Source organism: Bactrocera tryoni, chromosome 3, assembly GCF_016617805.1.
Source record: "Bactrocera tryoni isolate S06 chromosome 3, CSIRO_BtryS06_freeze2, whole genome shotgun sequence".
In the NCBI taxonomy this organism is placed as follows: domain Eukaryota; kingdom Metazoa; phylum Arthropoda; class Insecta; order Diptera; family Tephritidae; genus Bactrocera; species Bactrocera tryoni.
The window spans coordinates 34,324,207-34,349,468 of record NC_052501.1 but is presented as its reverse complement, the minus strand read 5'-3'; the positions used below and the strand labels follow the sequence as shown (position 1 = coordinate 34,349,468).

The following is a 25,262-nucleotide window of genomic DNA, read 5'->3' as shown; positions in this document are numbered from 1 at the left end:
GACCTACAAAGCGAAAATTCCATAGGGTGTGGTTAAAAGCATTCGATTGGCTTGAAGAAGAGGAAGAGTGTGCAAGTACCTAAACTTAATCAACATCTTAGGTTTATTTGTATTTACATATTCTACCAAATGTGATGTTTTGATTCTAAGAAAATTTGGTAGTTTGCAACAGATTTGGTAGGCATTCTGGTACTCACAAATTTTCTCAAGTGGCAACACTAATTAGAACATGTGTGTGCACTATACCTACACTCTCTTAATAGCTCACTCATTTCTCTCACGACGTTTTCGCCTTTCAAACCATTATGTGTTCATACACATGACAACAAATATATTTACATACATACATATGTATGTATATACTCGAATATGAAAACATATGTATAAGCTTTGCTTAGCTAGACTGCGTCGCACATGTAAACTTATGTTGTTCAATATCGGCATTCTGGTGTCTCTCATTGCGTTGACAAGAGCGGCACGTGTTCCACAACTAGAGTCGAACAATTTTCTTTTTGTTTTTTTTCTTACTGTACGTTTTTGATTATCTAATTTTTATCCTTAAACACTTTTTTAAAACAATTATGTTATTTTATGAACACATTACGTACAAAAATAAATAATAAATAATAAAATTTAAACTTCTGAACACAATGTAGATATTCATTTGAACTCGAGCGCTATGCAACCATGAAAGGAATTCCAAAAAGGTAAGGAATTCCGAATTGCGTAGTAGTGAACTGTTACGAACAAGAACACATCGCGAGTCGTCAAAGCACGAGCAACACGGTCCCTTCCTCCTTCCCTGTCTACAAAACCAGATTTGAGAGACAAAAGATTTCGCTTGTGAACCGGCATTTACAAAGCAGATTTTTTAAATATTTTTTATGGGCAGTATTCATTCGGGAGCCAATGATTGTTCAGACCTGCAGCTATGCAACTGAAAAACTCCTCTCTGCAGCTTCTCCAATGAGCACACAATTGGAGCAAAATGATCGTATTTTGCACAATATCAGCGATGTAGAACTAGTTACAATACATTCGCCACATGAACTTATACATATTGATACTCTACAGTTCTATAGACACAGTCCACAAAGCTATTACTAATGACAGCGCTTTAAAAATCTATTTAGCATAGAGTATTTTGTTCATTGCTTATTCCGGATAATTGCTTTAAATGTAGAATGCCAATGCTTTGATTTCCACTTTTATTACACAAAGCTATGTATGGATGTATGTATGTATATACATATGTATGCACATTTGTATATTCATATAATGTTCTCATACAGGCATAGAATGCACATGCAAATGTAATCACATACACATTTTATAAATAACTTGGCTATCCATATAAACATATATGTATGTAAATATCTTTACATATACATACATATGTATATATATATATGTATATTTAAGTATGTATATATGTATATGTAAGTATGTATGTATTAGTTGTAACAGTTAATTGGGCTCGTACTTGCACCAATGCTGCTTTCCATTTCTGTATATTTTCCAGCGATAGCAGAGAAAACTTGAACAGCGATCAACAACAGCAACATTTACCGTATCAACAACATCAGCAGCGTCTGTATCAGCAACAGCAACAGCAATATCGACAGCAGCAACATTCACATCCGCATTTATTGCGACAGTCTCTGATCAACCTCACGAGCGCGCACAACATCTCAAATAATATCGGTGTTACGAACGCATCGGAACAGAATATAACAAGTAATAGAAGCGGTGCAGTCGCGCCATCGTCGTCGTCCCTTAACTACCCCAACACCAACACCAACGCTAAAAGCAATTCGAATACCAATATCAAGACCACCAATACCAACGCCAACACCAGCACATTACACAAATTCATTTCCTGCAGTTGCGAATCACTGAAATGTGCCGCTGCTGTTGCGGCAAAGTCAACGAAAAAGCGATTGGGCCACAGTTCTGGCGATCCCGACAGTGAATCATTGCTTGATAGTCAAAACGCCGATTATACCGATTACAACGTTACTTACTTGAGTACTGGCCACACTGGACACAGTGCGGGTTGCATTAGCAGCAGCATTAGTGGTGGGGGTGGTGATGATCAGCGTTCGTTGCAGTGCGAATATCTGTCAAGTCGTATTAGCGGCGTTTCCAAACAGCATTCATACGACAGTAGTTGTAGCGGGCAACTGCATGGTCTGACCTTAACCGCCAGGGAGCGCAATAGTGACACTGAACAACAGCAACAACAACAATTGGACTGTATTGCCAATTCGACACGAGTGCCAAACAGTCCGATCAGTTGCACTAACAGTAATTACAGCAATCAAAGTAATATCAGTGCGGGAACCGGAGCCGGAGGGGGTGGAAGTGGTGGTGGTGGTGGTGGAAGTGACGTTGTCAGGGAAGGAGACGGTGGTCCGTCCACTGTATGTGACGCATACAAGAATTACACTCATTACGCGATCACCAATAGCAATAGCACAAGTTATGGCAACGACTTCAACGACGACTTCAAGCATGTAGTCGTTCATAATTTCAGCAATTCCGATCCAATAACACGTTATAACACCCTAAGCGGAGAAAGTGGCGGCGGTGACGGTGCCACTAGCATCAACGATACTTCAGATACTCACTGTTTGCCCCTGAAACCACATTACAGCGACTGTAATATTTATGCGAAACAGCAGGCTGAATATTTTTCGAATTTAAAAAGTGATTTTGATCAACACGCGCAGCACGGTGATAAGCAGCAGATAGTTAATAAGACATATATTTTCAAGTGTCTCGCTAATAGCCCCTCATTCCTAAGATCCAACAAGATCAAGGAACAATCGAAGAAACTACGCAACTTGTCGCTAAAAAATCGTACGGCTAAGAAGAAAGGGCAAATTATAAGTAAATCGAACGCGGTTTCTGATAATTCCCTTCATCCAGGAGACAAATACCTCAATTTATATCTAGTCGAGAAGAAAAACTCCCAACAATACTTGCAGCAATATCAATATCAACAGCAGCAGCAACAACAACAAACGCAACCAGGGCAATTAGAAACGACTGGCAGCGGAACGGATTCGCGGCCGATTGGAACTAGTCGACAGCAACAGCAACAGCAACAACTCCCAGATCAGCAGCCAGTAGTTGCAGCGCTTAGCAGAAATCTGCAACAGCAACAGTGCCTCGTTAACGGTTCGGTTCGAACGCATCCCACATATCGACATCAGTCTTCAATTAAACGCGCTTCGAAAGATTATAGCGCAACACTCACACCAACACCATCGACGCATAGGAATCCAAAGGCCGCCTCCAACAACCATAAAAGCTGCAATCTGAACAACAACGGCAACAAGCTAAGTGTTAGCACGAATTCGTGCAACAAACTGCACGTGGCCACTGCGGGTACACATCCTTATGCCACTTCGCCCAAAAGTTCGCTATCGAGTAATGGACATCTGAACAAATATTGTTTGACGGACATAAGTCGTCGACGGAAGGCGGCGTTCAATCGACAACTTAGCGCCCCAACTGATTATACGCATTCTTCCAACAACGGTAACGGCAACAGCGGCTCACATTCTGCTACCGAGGCCGCCTGCGAGTCGACATCGACCGTAGCCAGTGCAGGCGTGGGCTCGGCGACAGCGAGGACGTCCGCATCGCTACAGAATTCCGTATTAATAAAACCAACATCCACGTCCAATTCGTGCACGAACAGTTTCAATCGAAGACACATTAAGCGCCAAAAGAATAACAAATTAAACGAGAGGTATGTACGGATGTGTATGCACGAAACATATTAATATACTACATCTTTACACACATATTTTCATATGTATTATATACATATACATATGTATATGCTTATATATTTACACACTCCCACACCGAAAAGTCAAATGGGTTTTATAAACTATTCTTTTCATATGCCTATGGTTATGTATGTGTTTTTGAATGCTTACATACACACATATGTATGTACATCATACATTATATAGATCAACCTATGTAAATTCCAGCAAACTCTTGAAAACTTATTTATACACATGTGTTTGTAGGTACCTATGGGTATGAATCAGTGAATGGATAAATTTGAACATATTTATGTATGTTCATATGTACATATACATATATGGGTGGATTTTTCTCCGCTTCTGTTAAATTTATATAGATATGTATGTATGCACGTACCCGCACTCGTACTCGAACTTGTACTCGCAATTATTATACTGCATATGTACTTCCACATGCGTATATATAACATATGTACATACATGCATACATTCATAAACACGGCATGTAAACAAAATGAAAAGAAACTTTACAAACAGCAGTGGCTAACAGCTCTGACCCCTAGATATCATTTGGTGCCTTTCGTAGCACGTGTGAGCGCCTGAGGGCAGCCAGTAGTCCAGTGCCTGCTGTAAACAAAAGACTGTTGGAACGAAATTTCATCGTTAGTATCCCTTTCACTTTTAAAAGCTGCAAATGTTTGGCACTTGAGCCACCAACTATTTAAGCAGAACTTTTTGTGGTTTCACATACAGACATACAACATACATATGTACATAGATATGTTACTCCATAGTGTAAAAATGCCAAAAGTCAATATTTAAAGCATACAAATTCCAATTTCGAAAATTCATAAAGTGAATAATAATATAAAATGGTTTGTTTCCTTGTGATTAAACGAATTTTGCGAAGATTGTGTGCAAATACTTGTGAAAAGAATGTGTGCCTAATATACATACATATGTAAATACATAAGTGTGTATGTATGATGCACGTATCATGTATGGATTTCGATTTACGGAAATTAAATATAGAATAGAAATCGATTTGCAGCCTTAAAAAAGAGCTTGATGTGGGTGTGATTAATGTTTAAGGAATATATCGAATAAAATAAATAAAAATCAATAAACTTAAAAATTAAAATTTTGACGTTTTTAGCGTGATTTCCTTAAGATTACATACTTCTACTTACGACGACGAGTACGACCAGTGTTCCGATTCCCTACAAACAATTGGTGAAATAGAAAGAAGTGGTCGATATTTGTTGAATTTTAATACTTAAATTGTTCGTCGCGATAACTTCGCAAATACAATCGTTTTTGGCGACGATTCGGGGCGGATCTAGAGTATAAGTTTTTTTCTTCGCGGAGTGTCACTTATGATGGAAATAATGTATAAATTTTAACTTTTGGGGAGGAAACTCTCCGCAGTTTCACCCAGTGGATCCGCCCCTGTGACGATTATCAGCTTTGAAAACAAAACCAAAGGCGCGAGAAGTACGTGATATATACGGTCAGATAAACCAAAAAGAAATTGTCAACGCTAGTAATGGCGGATATACATATTTCCAGAAAAATTAAAGGAAGCCGAAGATATCTGCTCCAAAATCGCTGTTGAGGTACAACAGGAATGATGGTCAAGTACATCGTAAGAAGCCATTCAAAAACACTTGCTTTCGCCAAAGCAAACGTCAGCAAGAACTCTGACTTCTATAATATAGTCAGACTGGTTCAAATTTATCATATTTGGATTGGACATGCTGTCCTAGATTGTATATCTAGAGAAAACCAAAAACTGAGCTGAGAAAAGTAAACATAAAAAAGACAGTCAAATATTATTGTGGTATTGAAGTGCCTTTAAGAAAATATTAGATAAATATGTGTACTTCCACATACTCGAAAACAATTTACTTCAAAGCACTTAGCGTATTATGTATTATTTCCACATATCCCCACACCACCAGCGAAGTCGCCTGAAATGAGCATCCGAGAAAATATATAGGCTTTGCTGGAGACAAACATCTGCCACACACAGTTTCCATAAGATGACCTGATGAAGACGTTGCTGGAGGAACGGTGGGAGGGCAAAAACTATTCCTAAAATCACATTGAAGCGGGTTGATTCAATGACAAACAGTCTGCAATCCATTATTAAGGCCAATCAATATCACAAAAAAACTAAAAAAACGCGAAAAAATTTATATATTCTTATATATTCACAGTTTAAAAAGGACTATTCAAATAAGTTGTGATGTAGATTTTTGAAGTATTTTTAACACTATACTTCAAGCGTTAATTTAATTTTCTTTATCTTTCCTAGCTTTTAGTCAATTACAGTTTAATGTTTTCAATTTCGATGCTCCATCCCCAAAACATAACCGTTATATCTTTCAAGTCTCTAATACTCCTAATTCTGTTTTTTTCACGTTTTTGATTTGAAACAATTTTTAATTTCCATTTTTATATTCCATTTAGTACGATCAAAATCACAAATTTCGAGGAATGACCATGATTTATTTATACTTCATATTACAAATTTAAATTTTCTGATTCTAAAAGCATTTGAAGAACTATTACTTTGTTTCATTGTTTTACATGAGCTATAAAAACAACTCAATTGCAAATTTCTGCATATAGATAAAATATGTATGTATATACATATATATATAAATAACGAAAATGGTTTCTACTTTTCAAAAACACATTTACATTATTAACAAAATATAGTATAGTTATTTGTATTTAAATCTCAGACTTCCAATCAAATTGGAAAATACGCATGTACATATCTTTTGAATCAATTCGCCTAATTTGAATGTTCTGCACAAAAGCAAACGGGCAAACAATGAGCAGTATATACATATGTATGTACATAATATGTATTATTCTCCACACTGATTTTGAACTTTTCTGGTCTGGACTTGCTAATTCATTTTTGTCAAAATAGTGATTCATAACTTCAAAAACACGATCGAAAGATGTAGAGTAGCGTATTATTTGAAATGTATTGACTGTACCAAATAAATAAAATATTTTTTTTTCGGTCCCACATCAAAGTTTCGTTGAGAGTCACGAAAAAAAAATTGTGTCAAAATTTGAGCTCTTTATCTTCATTTTTTATTATTATTATTTCGCAAAAATAAGAATTTTCGTCAAAAAATGTTTTTTTTCATTCGTTTTTTGGTTATAGATAATTTCAAATACCTAATATAAAAAAACCCTTGGTATGGTTTTGTAGGAAATTAAATTCTCTACAAAAATGATCCTTTCTTGAATTTATGGAATCAACACCGTTTTTTATATTGCTCATTCTATTACAATTTGTTCTATGATTTTTATTTTCAATTATTGATAAAAACTTATTAAACTTCTTTCCAAAGAAAAAAACAAACTAAATCAATTTTTTTAGGAATGTTTATGATCTAAACAAGTAGTTTTTATACTTTAATTGATTGTTATGTGGTACAGTAAAAGATAAAAATAATTTTATTAACAAATATAATGAAGACAAAAAGATTAGTCTTTTTACAATTTTATTTATAAGTCTCGCGGACTTATAAATTATTTATGATGTAAAATTTATAAGATATATCTTTTTGGACCTTTTTATACGTCAAAGGATTCTGGTATAGAGCTTGTAACTTAAAACGGAAGTTATATAACACAGCCAGTGTACAACTGCAAAGATGTCGTTAGTATAAGTATGTACATATGTATCACAGCTGATTAGATGAAATTGGCTGCATTAGCTGATTAGTTTCTATTCTATAATTTGAGATCTCTGGATATTTATTGTTATTAGTTTTGTAAAGATATATTACTATGTCGGAAAATAGTTCAAATTATGGTTATCTTTTGGGTGCCGTTTATAATAAATTGCCATAACGCATGCTGCCTAAAAATGGAGATGTTTTTATTTATTTCATGTTTAAGTACAAGATCTTAAAGAAAACAATTCGTGAATGTGCTGCCGAGGTTATAGAAGAAGTTCAAGAGATTTGGAGTGTTATGAACATACCACTTATAAGAAAACAACATGCTATCACAAAAATCGAAACGCTTTTTACAGAATGGATAAATTTAGATAAAAGTCGATTTAAAAAACATTCTGAGTTTCATCTGTTGAAAATAAAAAAATTTACCAATAAATTGGATGAATTATTTGATATAAGACTCAAAAAAGATATCTGTATCTGATAACTCCTATCCTGAAGAACTTTTTTTGTTAGTAAAAAAAGTAAAGGCCGGTTAACATCTCTACCAGATGACGTAGAAGATGAGAGTTTTCCTCTTGAACCAATAGAAAATGATACTTATAAACATGGTAATAATTATAAACTTCGTATTTGCTGACAAGACATTAAAATCTAATTTTTCTGAAATATTATTATTTAAATATCTAATCACAATGATTTTTTATCAGTCTTAAGTCAAGCTTTATCTCATACATCTGTTTCTTTTGGAAAATTGAGCGGGTCATCATCTAGTTTTTGTTCAAGAGCACCTAAAAGAACAATTTATAATTTTGAAGACGAACTTCCTCAAACTTCGTATGAAAATAAAATAGATGTTATGACTCCGGAATTATCATCAGCTTTAGACAGATCAAATGTCTCTAGCAGAAATGCTGCCTATATTGTTATCTCTGCCGCAAAAAGTTTGGTTTGATCCTAAAAAAATTAATGTTAGCCATAGGTCAATACACAGAGATCGTAATAAAATTAGAAAAATGTTGGCAATAGATATAAAAAATAATAATTCAGCTGTTCAGAATGTATGTAGTGTTACACTGGGACGGTAAATTACTCCAAGATTATTGTGGTATACAGAAAGTTGATAGGCTTCCAATAGTAATCTATGTGAGTAATATGTTTACTTGGATTTCATAATTGTAAGGATCTTATCAGCCTCTTTTATTACAAGATCAAAAATATGTTTAACATGATAATTTTATGTCAGAGGACATATGATCTTTTAGAGAAAAGATGTAAGATCTTAACAATTAATGAAACATTTGAATAAAAATAATAAAATACAATAGCTCCTCATTTCTTTACTTAATGTAAGCTTTTTAAGATATTTTGTTTGTAGTAACTATCTATTTCTATTAACATACCAATGATTTTTCATAAAATTGAAGATTTGTGGAATTCAGACTCTAAACATGAATTTTACTAAGCTTTGACACAATAATAAGGACAAAAGCAAAAAAAGATAAAATTAGCATAAAATTCATTATTTCAAAAATAAAAAATATTAACAGCTTAAGAGTATTCACACTTATTAAAGTATAAAAACTATTTGTTTAGATCATAAACATTCCTAGAAAAATTGATTTAGTTTGTTTTTTTCGTTGGAAAGAAGTTTAATAAGTGTTTATCAATAATTGAAAATAAAAATCATAGAACAAATTGTAATTGAATGAGCAATAAAAAAAACGCTGTTGATTCTATAAATTCGAGAAATGATCATCTTTGTAGAGAATTTAATTTCCTACAAAACCATACCAAGGTTTTTTATATTAGGTATTTTAAATTATCTATCACCAAAAAACGAATGAAAAAAAAAACATTTTTTGACGAAAATTCTTATTTTTGCGAGCGCTAACTGAAAAATGAAGATAAAGAGCTCAAATTTTGACACAACTTTTTAACTCTCTGTAACTCTCAACGAAGCTTTGATATGGGACCGAAAAAAAAAATGTATTTATTTGGCGCAGTCTAATATACATACATCTTTGTGTTCATAACTCTAGTAAATGTTTTCATCTCACATATGTTTTACTTCTCTTTCTTTTTTAGTAAAATACAACACCTGTTCAAATTTTTTATTCCACTCGGGTATGCTTTTAATGGGCACTTAACGCAACATGTCAAGACAGGTTAAGTAGGGAAATACTAAGTTTGGATGTAACCGAACATTTTATACTCTTGCAACTTGCAAGAATCAAGGTCAGAGAAATACTTTAAGATGTAAAATGTCAACCAGAGGATCGGAATCCAAACGAAAATTAATTTACTTGTATGTATGTATGTATGTAGTATATGGAAGTTGGGGGAGTATCGTCCCGATTTTACCTATTAACTATTATCATACCACATACTTAAAAAATGTTCTCTGGGATTCATTAAAATATCATACATACAATTATCAATCACATGGAGTAAAGTCGGCAGGATGTTAGAAAATCCTAATATTAGTTATATGGGGTACCCCTCCTATCCAGTCAAGTTTTAGCCCAATTTGATTTATTTTAGGCACAAGTCCTTGTCATTTTCATTGAGATAACTCACATATTGGCCGTTATATGCAGTACAAAGTCACTTGGAAGTTTCGAAAATCTTTATATTAGGTATATGGGGCATCAGGGAAGTATTGACCCCATTCCATTCACTTTTGATACACAGCGATACTATACTATACATTGACCAAAATTTTCAGCCAAAAGTCAACTATAGATACTGGAGTCCAAACTTTCGGTATTTGGGCGTTTGAACAGTTTTTTTTTGGATTTAAGAAATTTTTGATCATAAGGTGGCATACTTTAAACGAATCTTTAGTACAAATTTGTATCCCGTTATATTTTTTACTTCTTGATTTGTGCACTGCAAAGTGAAAGAATCAAATGGAATTTAAAACTGTGTTATATGAAAAGTAGGTGTGGTTGTAGCCCGATTTCGCATATTTTCCACTGTGCCATAAGAATAAGAGTAGAATATCAAATGCTAAATTTAGACGAATTCGGTCGGTCGCGTCTCGAGATATATGATTTCTCCAAAAAGTGGGAAGTGCCACACCCATCATCCAATTTTTACCTTGACTCCCATAACGCCTTTTTATACCATCTCTGAAGTAAATTTTAAAGCCTCTGACTGAATAACTAAGTACAATCATTTATCGCACTTTTTGTAGTTTTTAACAGTACCGTTATATGCGGAGTGAGCGGGGTTATAATCCCATTTCATCACACTGTCGGTAGCAGTTCTTATAATATTTGAGCTGGCTAAATTTGGTTGTTGTAGCTTTAGTGGTTAAGAAGATCCATATGTACAATAAACTTATTCAATATTTTTCAAAATTTTGTACCCTAATCAATTCGAGTCATATTCAGCGTTAAACCACATAACTTAAAAAAAAATCTACTTAATTAATAATTTTTGTCCGCATTATTCAAAATATTAGAATTCTGTGGTTTACTGTTTAATGATTCATGACTAGTTTATTCAGACATTTTTATTTTTATTTTCATAAATGATAGAGGAGGCATGTGTATGTAAGATATAGGTTGTTGTCTAATTGTTAGAAAAAAATCAGTAATTTTTGTTTGACGTTTCTTATTTTCGACAGAATTCAATACGGCTTTTTCGCGCATTGATTGCAGCATATTCATTTTGTTTGAGCTAACTCTTTCAGCAGTTGCCCATTGTATAGCTTTGCTAAAAATTGATACCCCTTCGGATGAACTTATGCGTTCTGCTTCATTTTCACCTTCCGCTTCAAAGTCATCTTCAGAATTGCTTTCTTCAATGTGTTCCTCTTCAATCAGATTATTCCAGTTATTTTTTTCTTCTACTGTAAAAGTAACCTAATAAAAATGTTTTGTTACTAAACCTCAGGATTTGAAACTTCGAGAATATTTATAGCTTCTCAAGTTAATTTTTTTTCATTGATTCGACCAAATCGCATACATCGGAGAAAATGGCTGCCAACAGGGAATCTCGATAATAACTTTGTTTAAATTTTGTTGATGCCGATTTTGTCACTTTTGCGCGCAAGAAATGTCAAAATATGTTGCTCGAACGTTTGACATTTGCAAAAGTTGCTACATTTTTGCGTCGAACATGATGCTTTGCAATATTGCCGCAGTGATTGAGACTCGAACATCCCCTATAATTGTTAGAGGGTATTCAGTCTGTAGCGTTGTGTAGTTGCCTGTGGTACAAAAGAAAAGTGAAACCAATTTTTGGACAGAGTTGATGTTGATGGACAGAGTTGATGTCATCCAGCTCTGGGCAGTTAACATGTTTAAAAAGTCAAGGATTTTTTGCTCTTTCAATTACAACTAATTTAATCTTGTGTTTTCCAGTAGCATTAGCACATGCTAAAAACGTAATTTTTCATATATGTATGTATGTACATTAGGGCGATTCAAAAAAAATTTTTTTTTTTCGTTTGGTACCCGGAAAAATAGGTTCCTAGACATCTATAAGAAAACCTCTCCAAGCATGAGTTCTTAATTGTAACAGGAAGGTCCTCCTACATACAGTTTTCTATTTTTTCTTATAATCAGATAGAAAAATTTATATCTCGCTTCCAACTACTTGTAAAAATATCTTGTTCCTTAGATTTTGTAGGAAATTGAATGCTCTACTAAAAAGGTCTGCACGATTTTTTCGTAAGCCCAACCGTTTAAAAGATGTAACGGTTGAAGTTTGATTATTTTTGGGAAAATTTTTTATTTCTTATGAATTTTATAACTCAATGAAAATTTTTTGAAAAAAAAAATTTTTTTGAATCACCCTAATGTACATACATATATTTCCCGGTGCCGGTTTCTCCATTCGGAAGAAGCTTGCAATATAACCCGGATTCAGCTGCGTTGTAAATTTGTTCTGGACATAGTTCAATTTCCTGAATTTGCCATTTTTGACTGCATTAATTATTTCAGCCTTTTTTGCTAAGCTCAAAACGTTTAATTTTCATCCCGTTATGCAATAAAATACACTTGACCTTAACAGCGCACGAATATCAATTAAAAGCGATGCAAACGCAAGAATCATCAAAATCATTCAAAATCTTTCTTTTGAATTCGCTATACTTTTCTTGCGTTTGCATCGCTTTTACTTTTTTTTACTACTATAACATCGTTACTAGTCGCTAATAAGGCGCCTTTTAATAAAAAAATACGCATCTAACAACAACAGTGCACGCATCGGCCGTTGCACAACTTCTAACTGAACATGTTCGCAAGCAACAGTTCGAATATGTATGTATGTATATGATATATAATATTTCCGTGTATAAAATATTAATATAAAATTTTGTTCGAGTTTTAAAGTCAATGGAGAATTAAAAATGTTCAAGTTTCCGAACGTTCGAGTTATTGTATGTTCAAGTTTCCGCGAGTGCTCTGTAAATTCAATCCAGAGAACGACTAGCAGTGGTGAAACACTTCCATCTCGACCGAGTTAGCGAAAAATATTTTTACGTTCTTCGCGCCGTGAACCTTCTCTATGATAGACGTTCTCTGTTCAATTTTAACGCTCTTGCAACCAGTTGCTAAAGTTTTGTTCATCTAACGGTTGTACGTATCACCTAAAACTAAGCGAGATAGATATAGGGTTTTGTATATAAGTATATATGTATATGATCAGGACGACGAGAAAAGATTAAATCCGGTTGACTGTCTATCTGCCCGTCCGTGCAAGCTGTAACTTGAGTAAAAATTGAGATATCTTGTTGAAACTTGGTATGCGCATTCTTTGGGGAAAAAAGTAAGAGCTTGTAGATGAGCGTAATCGGACCCACAAAACGTCATTATCCGAAAACGTATAAAGTACTAGAACTAAGCATTATATTAAGATACAAAACTCTAATTAGGCACAGGGAATCGCAGTAGCAAGAGGCATCAGAGGGCAACAATTTCACCAAGCCCAAATATAATAAATCGAATGATCATCCCGCTCACTTCCCATATAACGGTACTGTTAAAAATATATGATAAAAACAACTAAACACGCCAGAGTCATCAAATTTTACACCCGAGCTGGTATGAAAGTGCTTTAGAGGAATTGGGGTAAACATTGGACGTAGCACCTACCATTTTTAAGTAAAATCACGGCTCGACCGATCGATTTTCACTAAATTTGCTACGTGACATTTTTATGTTACAGTGTGAAAATGAGCGAAAGCGAATTACAACCACGCCTACTTCTCATATATGTAGCACAATTTTAAATTCCACCTGATTCTTTCAATTTTCAGGACACAAATCAAGAAAAATTTTATAAAACGGTAGAAACCTTTTCTAATTATTCCTATAAAGTATAATTATTGCTTTATATCATAACGGTAGAATGACCAAGAACTGTCTAAATCCAACCAAAACTATTCAAGATCATTTGACCGAAAGTCTCGGCCATTGTGTGAGATATACATATGTATGTACATATAAATGAAATTCAGAGAGATTCCTTTCCTAATAGTAGTATGTCTGTGTGCTACAAATGGGTTGAATTGGGTCAACCTTGGCCCTACTATATCTCATATAAAAGTTTTTGAACTTACGGGTGACTTTATTCCACATGTATCGGTCAACATATAACTTATCTTATTAAAATTGAGAGAACATGTTTTCTAAAATGAAATAAATTAATTTAATCTGGGAAAACTTGTTCTGTACCCCTTCAAGCCTTCTGTAAGTGAAGTGAGATTCGATACTTAAATCTACTTATTGATGGTTTTGCATCTCCGCCCTTATAGAAGTGTACTTTCAAAGTAATCGCTTAAGTTGTCCCCGCAGTAAGTTGTCTGTTTTCTTAGTTGACTTTCGATGACGACTTGAACATTTTCGCGTGCCAAAACATCGCTATTCTCTTTTTTGCAAAAGGCGAACAATGGTTGAATGGCTAAAACCAATTCTAGTTGCTATTTACTGAGAAGCTTGCTTTCTTTATTAATATCTTCTGATTATTTGGCATTTTGCACAACTTTTCCAATACACGACTATAACTGAACAGTGTTAAACCCTATTTCATAAAAAGAGTAAAAAAGTGCCTCATCTCTTAAAACTTTTTTCAATTATACAGCATACAGCTCAAGACAGTCTACAAAAGTGGGGGTGCGTTTTTATTGACCGCAACGTACATACATACATACTTATGTATATGTTCCTTAAATTTTCGTTCATAAGGGCAACAAAGCCCACCATACAGTCCCGTGAGGGTTAAATGAAACAAATTTATATAACATCGGTTTTGTTCTACTAAATTCTTTCGTTTTTCCCCAATGATATGCACGAATTGTTTTCAGCATCTAAATCGCCTTGCAACGAGTCTCCGAATGTGAATCATAGAGTCAGGATTGTAACTGCTTACACGACAGAAGGAAAGTATAGTACATCCGATTACACACCGATATGTTAATTAAGAATATCAAGCGATATGAGTTAAAGCATACTTCGAATAATTCTTAAATCGATATGTCCGCTGAGAATGCTGCAATAAAATAGTACTAATTACCATGTACTCGTGGAATAGTATACACGATAGGGTGGGTCAAAAAAACAAGTGTTATTTTTTTGCTTCGTACTCTAAAAAATTGGTTGATCGATACCTCTTTGATTATTTATGGAAATAATTTGTGTTCTTATAAATAAAAAAAAAATCTTTTAAATTGTAAAGCTGATAGTTCTTCTGAATTTCATTTTATTCGGGAAACTCCTAGTTTTGTAGCAAGTTTGCTGCCGGTGTGTTTAATTTTTCGATTAATTTAAGTGCTTACAAGATATTCATCGTCAAAAACTAACGAAGAATCAAAAAAAAAACATACAAAATAACTTAAAAAACAAAAAAATATATTCGGAAGCAAGATTTTTTTAAAATAATAAAATTTAAAATACATATTTTAAATGGTTAGGTTTACGAAAAAATTGATGTAGACCTTTTTTGAAGAGCAAAACAAAATATTTGTTTTCGAATAGCTTGCAGCGAGTCACATATTTTTCTAACTGATAATATGAAAAACACTTATAGCCCTACTTAGAAGTGTCTACTAACCAATTCTTCAGAATATGAAGCAAAAAAATATTTTCTTGTCCCACCCTAATACTTCTCTTTTTTTTAATAGGCGTAGACACCGCTTACGCGTTTATAATACCTACCACCCTAATACACGTACATATATTATTCTTTAGTTGTGCAATGATCGAGAATATTGGGATGTACCAGCTTTTGCTTAACTACATACATACATATGTATGCATCGGTCATTGTAAAAGTCATGTAACTCTATAATATAAAAATTTGATTTCTTTTTCGTAGTGGACTCAGAATTTATCATATCTTTCAATATAAAAGTGAAGCAAGTTCACTGGTACAACTACATACAGCATCACAGATGTCGTTACTAGTTCACTATTACAATGAATAAATATCTACTCATTTACCTTTTCTAAAGAAATAATTAAGTCAGTTGGTGAAGGTCATAAAATAACTCAAACAGGAAAGAATTCTAAACACTTATTTCCAAGTACTTATACATGGATGAAAAGCAAAGATATGGCCATTTGATTTAATATTACCGGGCATATCCTTGTAGAAGGCATGGAAATTATGTTTTGCGCGAACGCGAGGGGGTTTTTTAAAATATCACTAATGAAGTGAATCTAGTGAGTTTTTATGACAAACTAAACTAAAATATCTTTATTTCATTTATACTCTTACCATTGATTTATTAAGCCTAGATACAAAGTTTCATCTTACATTCTACGAAGTGAAGAGCTTAGGTGTTAGATGTTGTGTTGTCTACTTTCTTCTACTTAAAGCGTGCCATAAGTTATAGTTGATGGCCGCTTCCTAATTGGCGATGTGTCGATAACATATGTATGTGACCATTCGTTTAATAACGAATTTATATGCTTTTAGCTATTAGTGGCGTTAACTTGGATGTATAAAACAAAAGTACGAATCATTATCAACCATTTATAGTAAATGTAGTTCTCTGAATATTGATTAAGATATTAGACATTCTTAGTTCTTTTATCGGATATACATCAAACTCTTTTTTTACACGGTAGATACGTTACTCAGAAATCCGTGTGAAAAGAAACCGTGTAAAAAATGAGGCGTTTCCTATAGTAAAATGAGGGATACGTTCCATGTCTTCTGGAAATCGTGTAAAAAATGTTGAAAACTATAAAATTCCAGATATGCATACAAATTGTATCTTCATATGGTATTTTATTGAGCATTAAAACTTAAAATACATAATTCATATAGTTGAAAAATTAGTAGAGCAAGCAAAAAAGAAAAAAAATCTGTTAATCCAAAATTAAATTGGAATAGAAATAATGAAAAAATATTTACATAGTTACATAGTTATTCGTCGCTACTAGATAACAAGCGCAATTGTTTGCGATGTACTGGTCTAAAGTCGGTATCATCACTGGAGATATTCACTTCAGCAATGTAAATATCATGCGAACAAAATGTGTAGGTAAGAGTTATCGAATAAGGGGATTTCCCAGTTACTACCACAAGGTGTGTTCCAAAGTAAACAGGACTTTTTGAATCTAGCGCCCCCTGGTGGTATTGTCCAGTGAGAATTTCATGACATTTCATATATTCGAAGTGAAGTTATTGCGTTTTAAGCGTCAGTATGTTTGTGTTATCGGTGCAAAAATGAGCTTCGAACAAAGAGCCAACATTACATTTTGTTTTAAAATTGGGGGAACTTTTACCGAAACGTTTCAATTGATGAAACATGTTTATGGCGATGATTGCCTATCCCGTAGCAGAGTGCACGAGTGGTTTCAATGTTTTCAAAGTGGTCGTGAGGACATAAATGACGATCAACATGTGGGTCAATCAAAATCCGTGATCACCGGAAATTCCATCGAAACTGTGCGTGAATTCATCAAAAATCAGCCGAAGTCATCATTGAAATTCATGCAAATGGAATTGAACATCTCCAAAACATCGATTTATCGCATTTTGACCGAACATTTGGGAGTAAGAAAGGTGTGTGCACGGTTTGTTTCGCACAAAATGACTGACGACCAAAAATTGCTCAGTATCCAACATTCGAAGGACGATTATTTGACCAAAAATCACATTCTAACCATTGACCACTCCCCGTATTCACCTGATATGGCACCGTGCGACTTCTTCCTTTTCAGAAAAATGCATTTGCCCACGAAAGGAAAGCGTTATGCAGACTTAGAGGCCATTCAAAAGGCTTGCACTGGCATACTGGCCAACGAGCTAAAACACTCGTTCGACATGCTTTTGGACCGTGAAAAAAGCTATATTGAAGCAGAAGGAGACTATTTTGAATAAAATAAATTGATTTTGCTGAAAAAAACATTTGTTCTGTTTTTTTTTTAAAGTCCTGTTTACTTTGGAACGCATCTTGTATGTAAATTCATTTCAGCAGTGGTGCCAAGGGTGGTAAAAACAAACATAATTACAAGATAGTGATTTTTAAACCGTACTAGATTAAACATTTTTTACAATTTTTTTTCAACCTTGTAACTTCAAATCTGTGTAAAAAGAAACCGTGAAAAAAAGAGTTGGGTGTATAAGAATATCTAAGGATGGGTTTGAACCATTTTGGAATCCTTTGATGCTTTTAATTCAAAATATACTTCTATGCACAGGTATGAGAATTTGAACCGTGTCTTCACCAGATTATTGAGTTGGGTTTTGGGGTATACATTTTCCAGCGGGCAGAAATATGCAAATAAGTATATACATATGTTTACGATTCATATTGTATGTGTGTGAAATAAATAATAATACCAAGAATCGATTCGATTTTTTGTAACTGTAGAGTTAGATGTTGAATAATTGGATATGGTTGGGAAGATATTATTAATTATTAAAGGGAACCAGTGATGACATTACAAGTTCGGAACATCTCTAAGGGAAGGAAATATTAAACAATTAGTAAAAAGAAAAGAGTAAATACTATTTATCTAATTTATGGTAATTAGTTTTGTTATAAACAATTTTGAGACCCCCTCTTTATCAGAGCTCGAAATTCTAGTACAATTTTATTCGCAAGCGAGAAGTTACATTGCAAATGAAGGTGACGTGAAAATTAGCGGTAACAAGTTGAAGCCGGTGCCGCTGGCCGTGAATAAATAGATTAGCATAAAAATACGGATGTCTGTATATAATTTTTTGCATGCATTTATAATCACAAAACGAGTTTGCTGATTCGTCTGGGATATTTATTAGTTTTACTGTTACTAATAACTACAAACGGTAATTCACTAATTGTGAGATCATTTAGATGTCTTCATGGAATGAAAAATACATTTTTACATAATTATTCCCTTTCACTATGTAGTTTATATATTTATAAAAACCGAAAAGTTATCTCTTCCAAGAATTAGATATACATATGTATATATAGTAGTTTCGTTTGTGTTTCAGATAAGTTCTTGACTGACAAATTGGATTCTCACAGAACTCACAAAACTTCCTCGAATTAATAATATAATACTTATCGTAATCCCTTTTGTGGCTCGATTTAACTGGCAACTGAAAAGATGAAACTTTGACTGCTCAGCTTCAACATTAATATACATATGTACGTGGGTTGCTATATATATTTCTGGCTGAATAATGTAAATAGGCATACTTATCAACGAAAATGGTTTTTTTTATTTTTATTTATTTTTTTTTTATTTTTTTTTTGTTTTTTTTGTCGATTGCTATTTTGTTTCGGATAGATCCATGATTCGTCACCTGTGACGATCTTAACGCCTTTTGAAGCACCGCAATCGTATTTTTTCAGCATTTCTTTACACCAATCCACACGAGCCTTTTTTTGAGCGATTGTCAAATTGTGCGGGATCCAACGAGAATAAACCTTTTTTACGGCCAGGTGTTCCTGCAATATCGAATGTATGCTGATAGGAGAAATGCATAGGCATGCCCCTATCTGAAGGTATGTTACATGACGGTCTTGCATTATCAGTTCACGTACGGCATCGATGTTTTCTGGCACAACGGCTGTTTTTGGACGACCTTCACGGAATTCGTCTTTGAGCGAGCAACGGCCACGATTGAATTCGTTGTACCAGTTTTTCACAGTGCCATAGGATGGTGCGTCATAGCCATACAAAGATTTTAGTTCATCGATGCACTCTTGTCGTGATAATCCACGTCGAAAGTTGTGAAAAATGATCGCACGAAAATGTTCACGAGATAATTCCATTTTTTGGCCGAGATGAATTTTTTAATTCCCTGCAAATAAAACAATTCACGATTAAATGACAAAACGTTCTGAGTGATGTTATGCTAAAAAATGTCAAACTTTCCAATGGAAATGTCAGATTGCACCTGGCAACACTTAGTGTTGCCCTGGGCCAGAATACATATAGCAGCCCTCGTACCATGAATGCATATGGTACATCACCTCAGAAAACAAAAAATTCTTTAATAACAAGATTGGAAAAGAATTTTTATGCCCCAAGAATCGACAAAAATACAGAGTAAAAATTTTATAGTAAAAGTATCCAATATGAAATACACTTATTATGTTACTTGTATGTTTCACAATAATGTACTGAATTATTAGCAATACTTATTTTACACAAAGGTTAACCATTTTGGAAATAATTATTGTTTGGACTGAGATCTGTTTGGTAAATTCTACAATGAAATAATTGAGGTCAATTAATTTCGAAGCACATTGGTATGTCATGCTCTAAGCTCCCAATGTAAATGTTGAATATATGAAGGAAAATATTTTAATATTGTCCATAAGTCAACCAAATGCACCTTTCGGTGCATAAGCCTAAAAAAAGATATAGGAGACGTAAATGGAAAGCCTGTTAATTTACTGGTTATCTAATCAGGTGGTAAATACTATACTAACCGTCATCAGAGAATCAGATGGTAAAAAGTTATTAATACAATTAATAAGACATTCCGACACATCTTAAAGGTAGGGTTCTAGAACTAGATCAAGCTTTTTATTAAAAACCCAGCAAAAGAGCCAGTGACAACTTTATACTCGTATGCTTTTTGGTAAGCGTTATTTTCATTTCATTGCCATAACATCAAGTCTTTGTAAGCACAAATGTACATTTCCAACCGTTAATACCAACTATCGAGTTTGTACTGTATATTAATTGGTGATTAAAGATTCTATCGTAAATTCGTAGGGACTTATTCCGGCAGGGTATTTACCATAAATAAGCATGTATTCATGTGTATATATGTGCAAACATATATACCCAGGAATAAATGACGTGAGGCAACTACGCTCAAACAGGTTCTCTTATTCTGTTTAATTCTGTCGCTCGCTTTTGAGACCGAGTTGAGTAAGTTAATTGCTGATATATTTCGACTTGAAATTTGAGAAAATTTTTTTTTTTTGTTTTTTTGCGTGGGTTTTGTTGATAACAAGTACTGTGAGGAGGGGAAAAACACCACAAAATACTGTATAAACGAATGGCAGACAGAAGCAATGGTTAAGCAAGCTTGGGAAGTGAGAGGGAACGCCGGTTCGTTGCCGGTTGAAAGACCTAAACAGTAATCACCATGCTATGCTCGTCATAGACGTGTCGCGCTGAGTCTATGTACAACAACTTGTTCCGCAAATCGCTTGCTGCGAAAATCGAAACTCGCACTGCGAATCTTGAATCGCGTTCAAGTTCAGGAAATTCTCGTTCACATTCCTGTGTGTAAAATGAAAACCTCTAAAAGGCACCTGTGCAAATGCGAACTTTTCCAAACTACTAAAGTATAACATTTACTAGTAAGTCAATTACAGTTACTTTTTATTGAAATTGGAAAACGTGTTAAATTATTATCAAAAATCAAAAGAGTAGAATCGGCATGAGCGCAATCTTTCATCTAACAGAACATCATTAACTTAAATTTCAATTCAGCGACAATACAGGCGCATAGTTACATACACGTGTATAGTGATTGTGCGTTTGTGTTTATTGTAATTTGAATATGTGCTCATGGTGTGTTCATAGTGTGTCCAAAATACATAATTCCACTTGATCGTGTGCATTCAAATGAAAAATTAAGCGTGGACAGTGCTTTTGAAAGAGGCCACACAGGCAAACATACCTACATTATATTATGAATAAACGTACAAACACATAATCGTAGTAAGTATATTTCTACATATTGAATTATGTGACAAAGTGGCTTACGATTCTGATAAAATCTGATTTCGAAGACCGCTAAAAATTATTGTATAACTGGTTCGTACCAGTATTTAATTAAACGTAATATGGAAGAGGTGCCCTTAAAAATTCTGATCTCCGGTCGGTATGTAAAAAAGCCAAACACCAATGTATCTTCCGATATAAAATAATAAATTAGTCAACTATAAGTTAACTTCAAAATACAGTGCGACTTTAGTTAAGAAACAATTTTTCAAAGTGGCAAGTAAAATTTTACACGTTCATACATACATATGAAGGTGTTAACGTATTACCGAGTTGTTTTTATGTGTGTTTTAAATATAAATAATGATATGCAAATATTGCCCAGTACAGTTTTACGCTTTCTAGGCGTGCCTAAAGATCATTTTCGCAATTTCCATACATATAAATATGTAAAAATACAAACAAATTTAAATAAATTAGTCCATGTGTATGCATACGACACGTTTTAATACGTAGATTATGGATTCTTACAAGAACACGTTGTCAGAAACTCCAAAAAATTAAAAAAAAAATTAATAATAAAATGAAATAATCGCGTAAACAATCGACATAACCACAGCTTAGCCTTGACTTCAGTATTGTTGGAAATACTCAAAGCTTTGCGCACAATTTCCTTTCCTGGGCTGTCACAAATACAAATTTCCATGTTGTGATGAGGGTCGTCTCTCATCTTCTAGCTTTATTGGGCTAAATGAACATACATACTTGTGCACTAGAAAAACTATTGAGAGAAAGTTTAAGCAAGTTCCTTATATTCTGGATATTTTACCGCCCGCACTTGCATTTTTGTTGCAAAACTAATGCAAAAAAAATGTATCAATGCATTTGGCAGAATGCAAGTGTTCAGGCATTTCATAAATGATCTGATTAATCGTTGTCGCAATATATTAATTAGTTAAATTGGTGTAATTAAAAATACTTATTGGCAATAATTAACAAAATAAACTTTCTGACATACATATGTATGTATGTATATATTTAGAAATTTATTATCTCAGCGCGTCTTTAAGTGATCAAGCAAATGATTAGCTATTCAAATTAATACTCTCGTACATACCATACATATGCATGTATGTACATACATATGTATGTACATATGTTCATTAGAGTGATTCAAAAAAAACATTTTTTTTTTCGTTTGGTACTCGGAAAAATAGGTTCTTAGACACCTCTAAGAAAGCCTCTCCAAACATGAGTTTTTAATTGTAACGGGAAGGTCCTCCTACATACAGTTTTCTATTTTTTCTTATTATCAGATAGAAAAATTTATATCTCGCTTCCAACTACTTGAAAAAATATATTGTTCCTTAGATTTTGTAGGAAATTGAATGCTCTACAAAAAAGGTCTATTATGATTTTTTCGTAAACCCAAACGTTTAAAAGATATTAACAGTTAAATTTTGATTATTTTTGGGAAATTTTTTTATTTCTTATGAATTTTATAACTCATTGAAAAAAAATTATTATGAATGATGAAACTTATAGGCTTTCTTACAGGTGTCTAGGAACCTATTTTTCAGAGTATCAAACGAAAAAAAAAATTTTTTTTGAATCACTCTAATGTACATACATAAATGTATACTACATGTACATAGCTGAGCCACGAGAATACGAGGACTGCTCAGGCAGCACAATCACAATAAACAAATGGCAAAAATATATGTTTATAATTTTAAATTAATATCGAAAGCCCTAATTAAAATGAATTTTAAATTAATATCGAAAGCCCTGAAATGAATGCATTTTAGTATTATCTATAATACAAATATATTGTAAAAAGGTTCGAATTCTATGAAGTGATAATTATTTGCAAATTCATTTACATTTAAAAATTTCCCTGTTGTGTTTTTAATGTCAGATGATTGCTTTATGAATTTTAAAAATTTAAAAACCTTTCAGATCACTGATAAGCTAACCACATATTATTTTCCTTACCTTAATACCCATAATATGTATGGGTGTATGTGCGTAAGTGTAGGGGCTTCCATTCCATTAACGCAAGTGCAGTGCTTTGGCTTAGATATAAGCCAAAGTATTAAAAGAAAATATTAGATCATACACAGATCTGGACAAATTTGCACTGCAGTACTCGGAACATATTTACGAAGCCAAACAAATATTTTATGGACACACATTTTAGAGATCTTATTAATTTATTTGATAACTTGTTCATTCTATAGTTATTTGAATAAGCATGTACATACAATGTACATACATACATACATGTTATACAACCGACTATAAGAATATTTATTTAATATGAGGAAGGAAAATAGATTGCACATAGACAAATTTCTCATTTGCATGTGTGCACATTTCTTCGTTTTTTCCAAACTACATATAGTACATACATATGTATGTATGTCTATGTGTATATGTAAACGCAATATATGAGTTCATATGCATACAAGATATATGTATATATTTATATATATGTATTAATAATTAAAGCTTTCAGATTTCTTCGGTTTATGTCCATTTAAAATCTGTCTCTGGGTGCTTACATACATACATATGTACATACAATTGAACTTTCAAGTTCACACACGTATCCATATATTGTATTAATGTATGCATAAGATATAGATAATTAACGTATGTCTGTATTTGCTTGTAAATATTATATTATATAGATGTATGTACATATATTGTTTCTATAAATTTTGCTATTAAACACTCCTTGTGTTTACACGGCAAAAACGCATACATAATCTTACATAAGATGGGGAACGATAGACAAGATATTTATATGCAACAGTGGCCCACGAAAGTATATCTGTATACATACTTACATATAATATGTAGATATGTATGGATATGAGTATTTTGAATGCCTTAAAGTGTATGAGACTTCGACGAACTTTAACAGTTATACTAAGTATGGATATATTAGAATAAACTCATAACGAGTAAGAATTATTATGAAACTTGGATTTAGGATATCATGGATAAATTATTCTTTTAAAGAAATTCAAAAGTAGTTTTCAAAGTATTCAAATAAATTCTAATGAAGGAACATGTATCCACGTTAAAATTAATAAAAAAAACAAGTAAGGAAGGGCTAAGTTCGTGTGTCACCGAACATTTTATACTCTCGCATGGTAAAGTGATAATCGAGATTTCATTATCCGCCATTTACATACTTATTTTTCAAATACCGTATTTGTGGAAAGTTTTATTCCGCTATCATCATTGGTTCCTAATGTATACATACTTACATATGTATACATATTATACAGAGAAGGCATCGGATGGAATTCAAAATATTGGAAGAAGGCGTGGTTGTGAACCGATTTCACCCATATTTCGTACATATCATCAGGGTGTTAAGAAAATATTATATACCGAATTTCATTGAAATCGGTCTGGTAGTTCCTGAGATATGGTTTTTGGTCCATAAGTGGGCGACGCCACGCCCATTTTCAATTTTTAAAACAAGCCTGGGTACAGCTTTTTTTTGACGTTTTTTGTTAGTCGGTTAACGCACTTTTAGTGATTTTCAACATAACCTTTGTATGGGAGGTGGGCGTGTTTATTATCCGATTACTTCCATTTTTGAA

General features: G+C 33.3%; 1 protein-coding gene across 7 annotated transcripts in view; it reads left to right on the top strand.

Moving 5' to 3' along the window:
- Nucleotides 1–25,262, top strand: part of LOC120772069 — a 61,539-nt gene that overhangs the window by 13,942 nt on the left and 22,335 nt on the right. For all 7 annotated transcript variants that reach the window (XM_040100454.1, XM_040100459.1, XM_040100461.1 and 4 more), the window contains one exon: nt 1,523–3,760. In XM_040100454.1, coding sequence (XP_039956388.1) covers nt 1,523–3,760 — 2,238 coding nt within the window. The remainder of the gene's footprint in view (nt 1–1,522; nt 3,761–25,262) is intronic.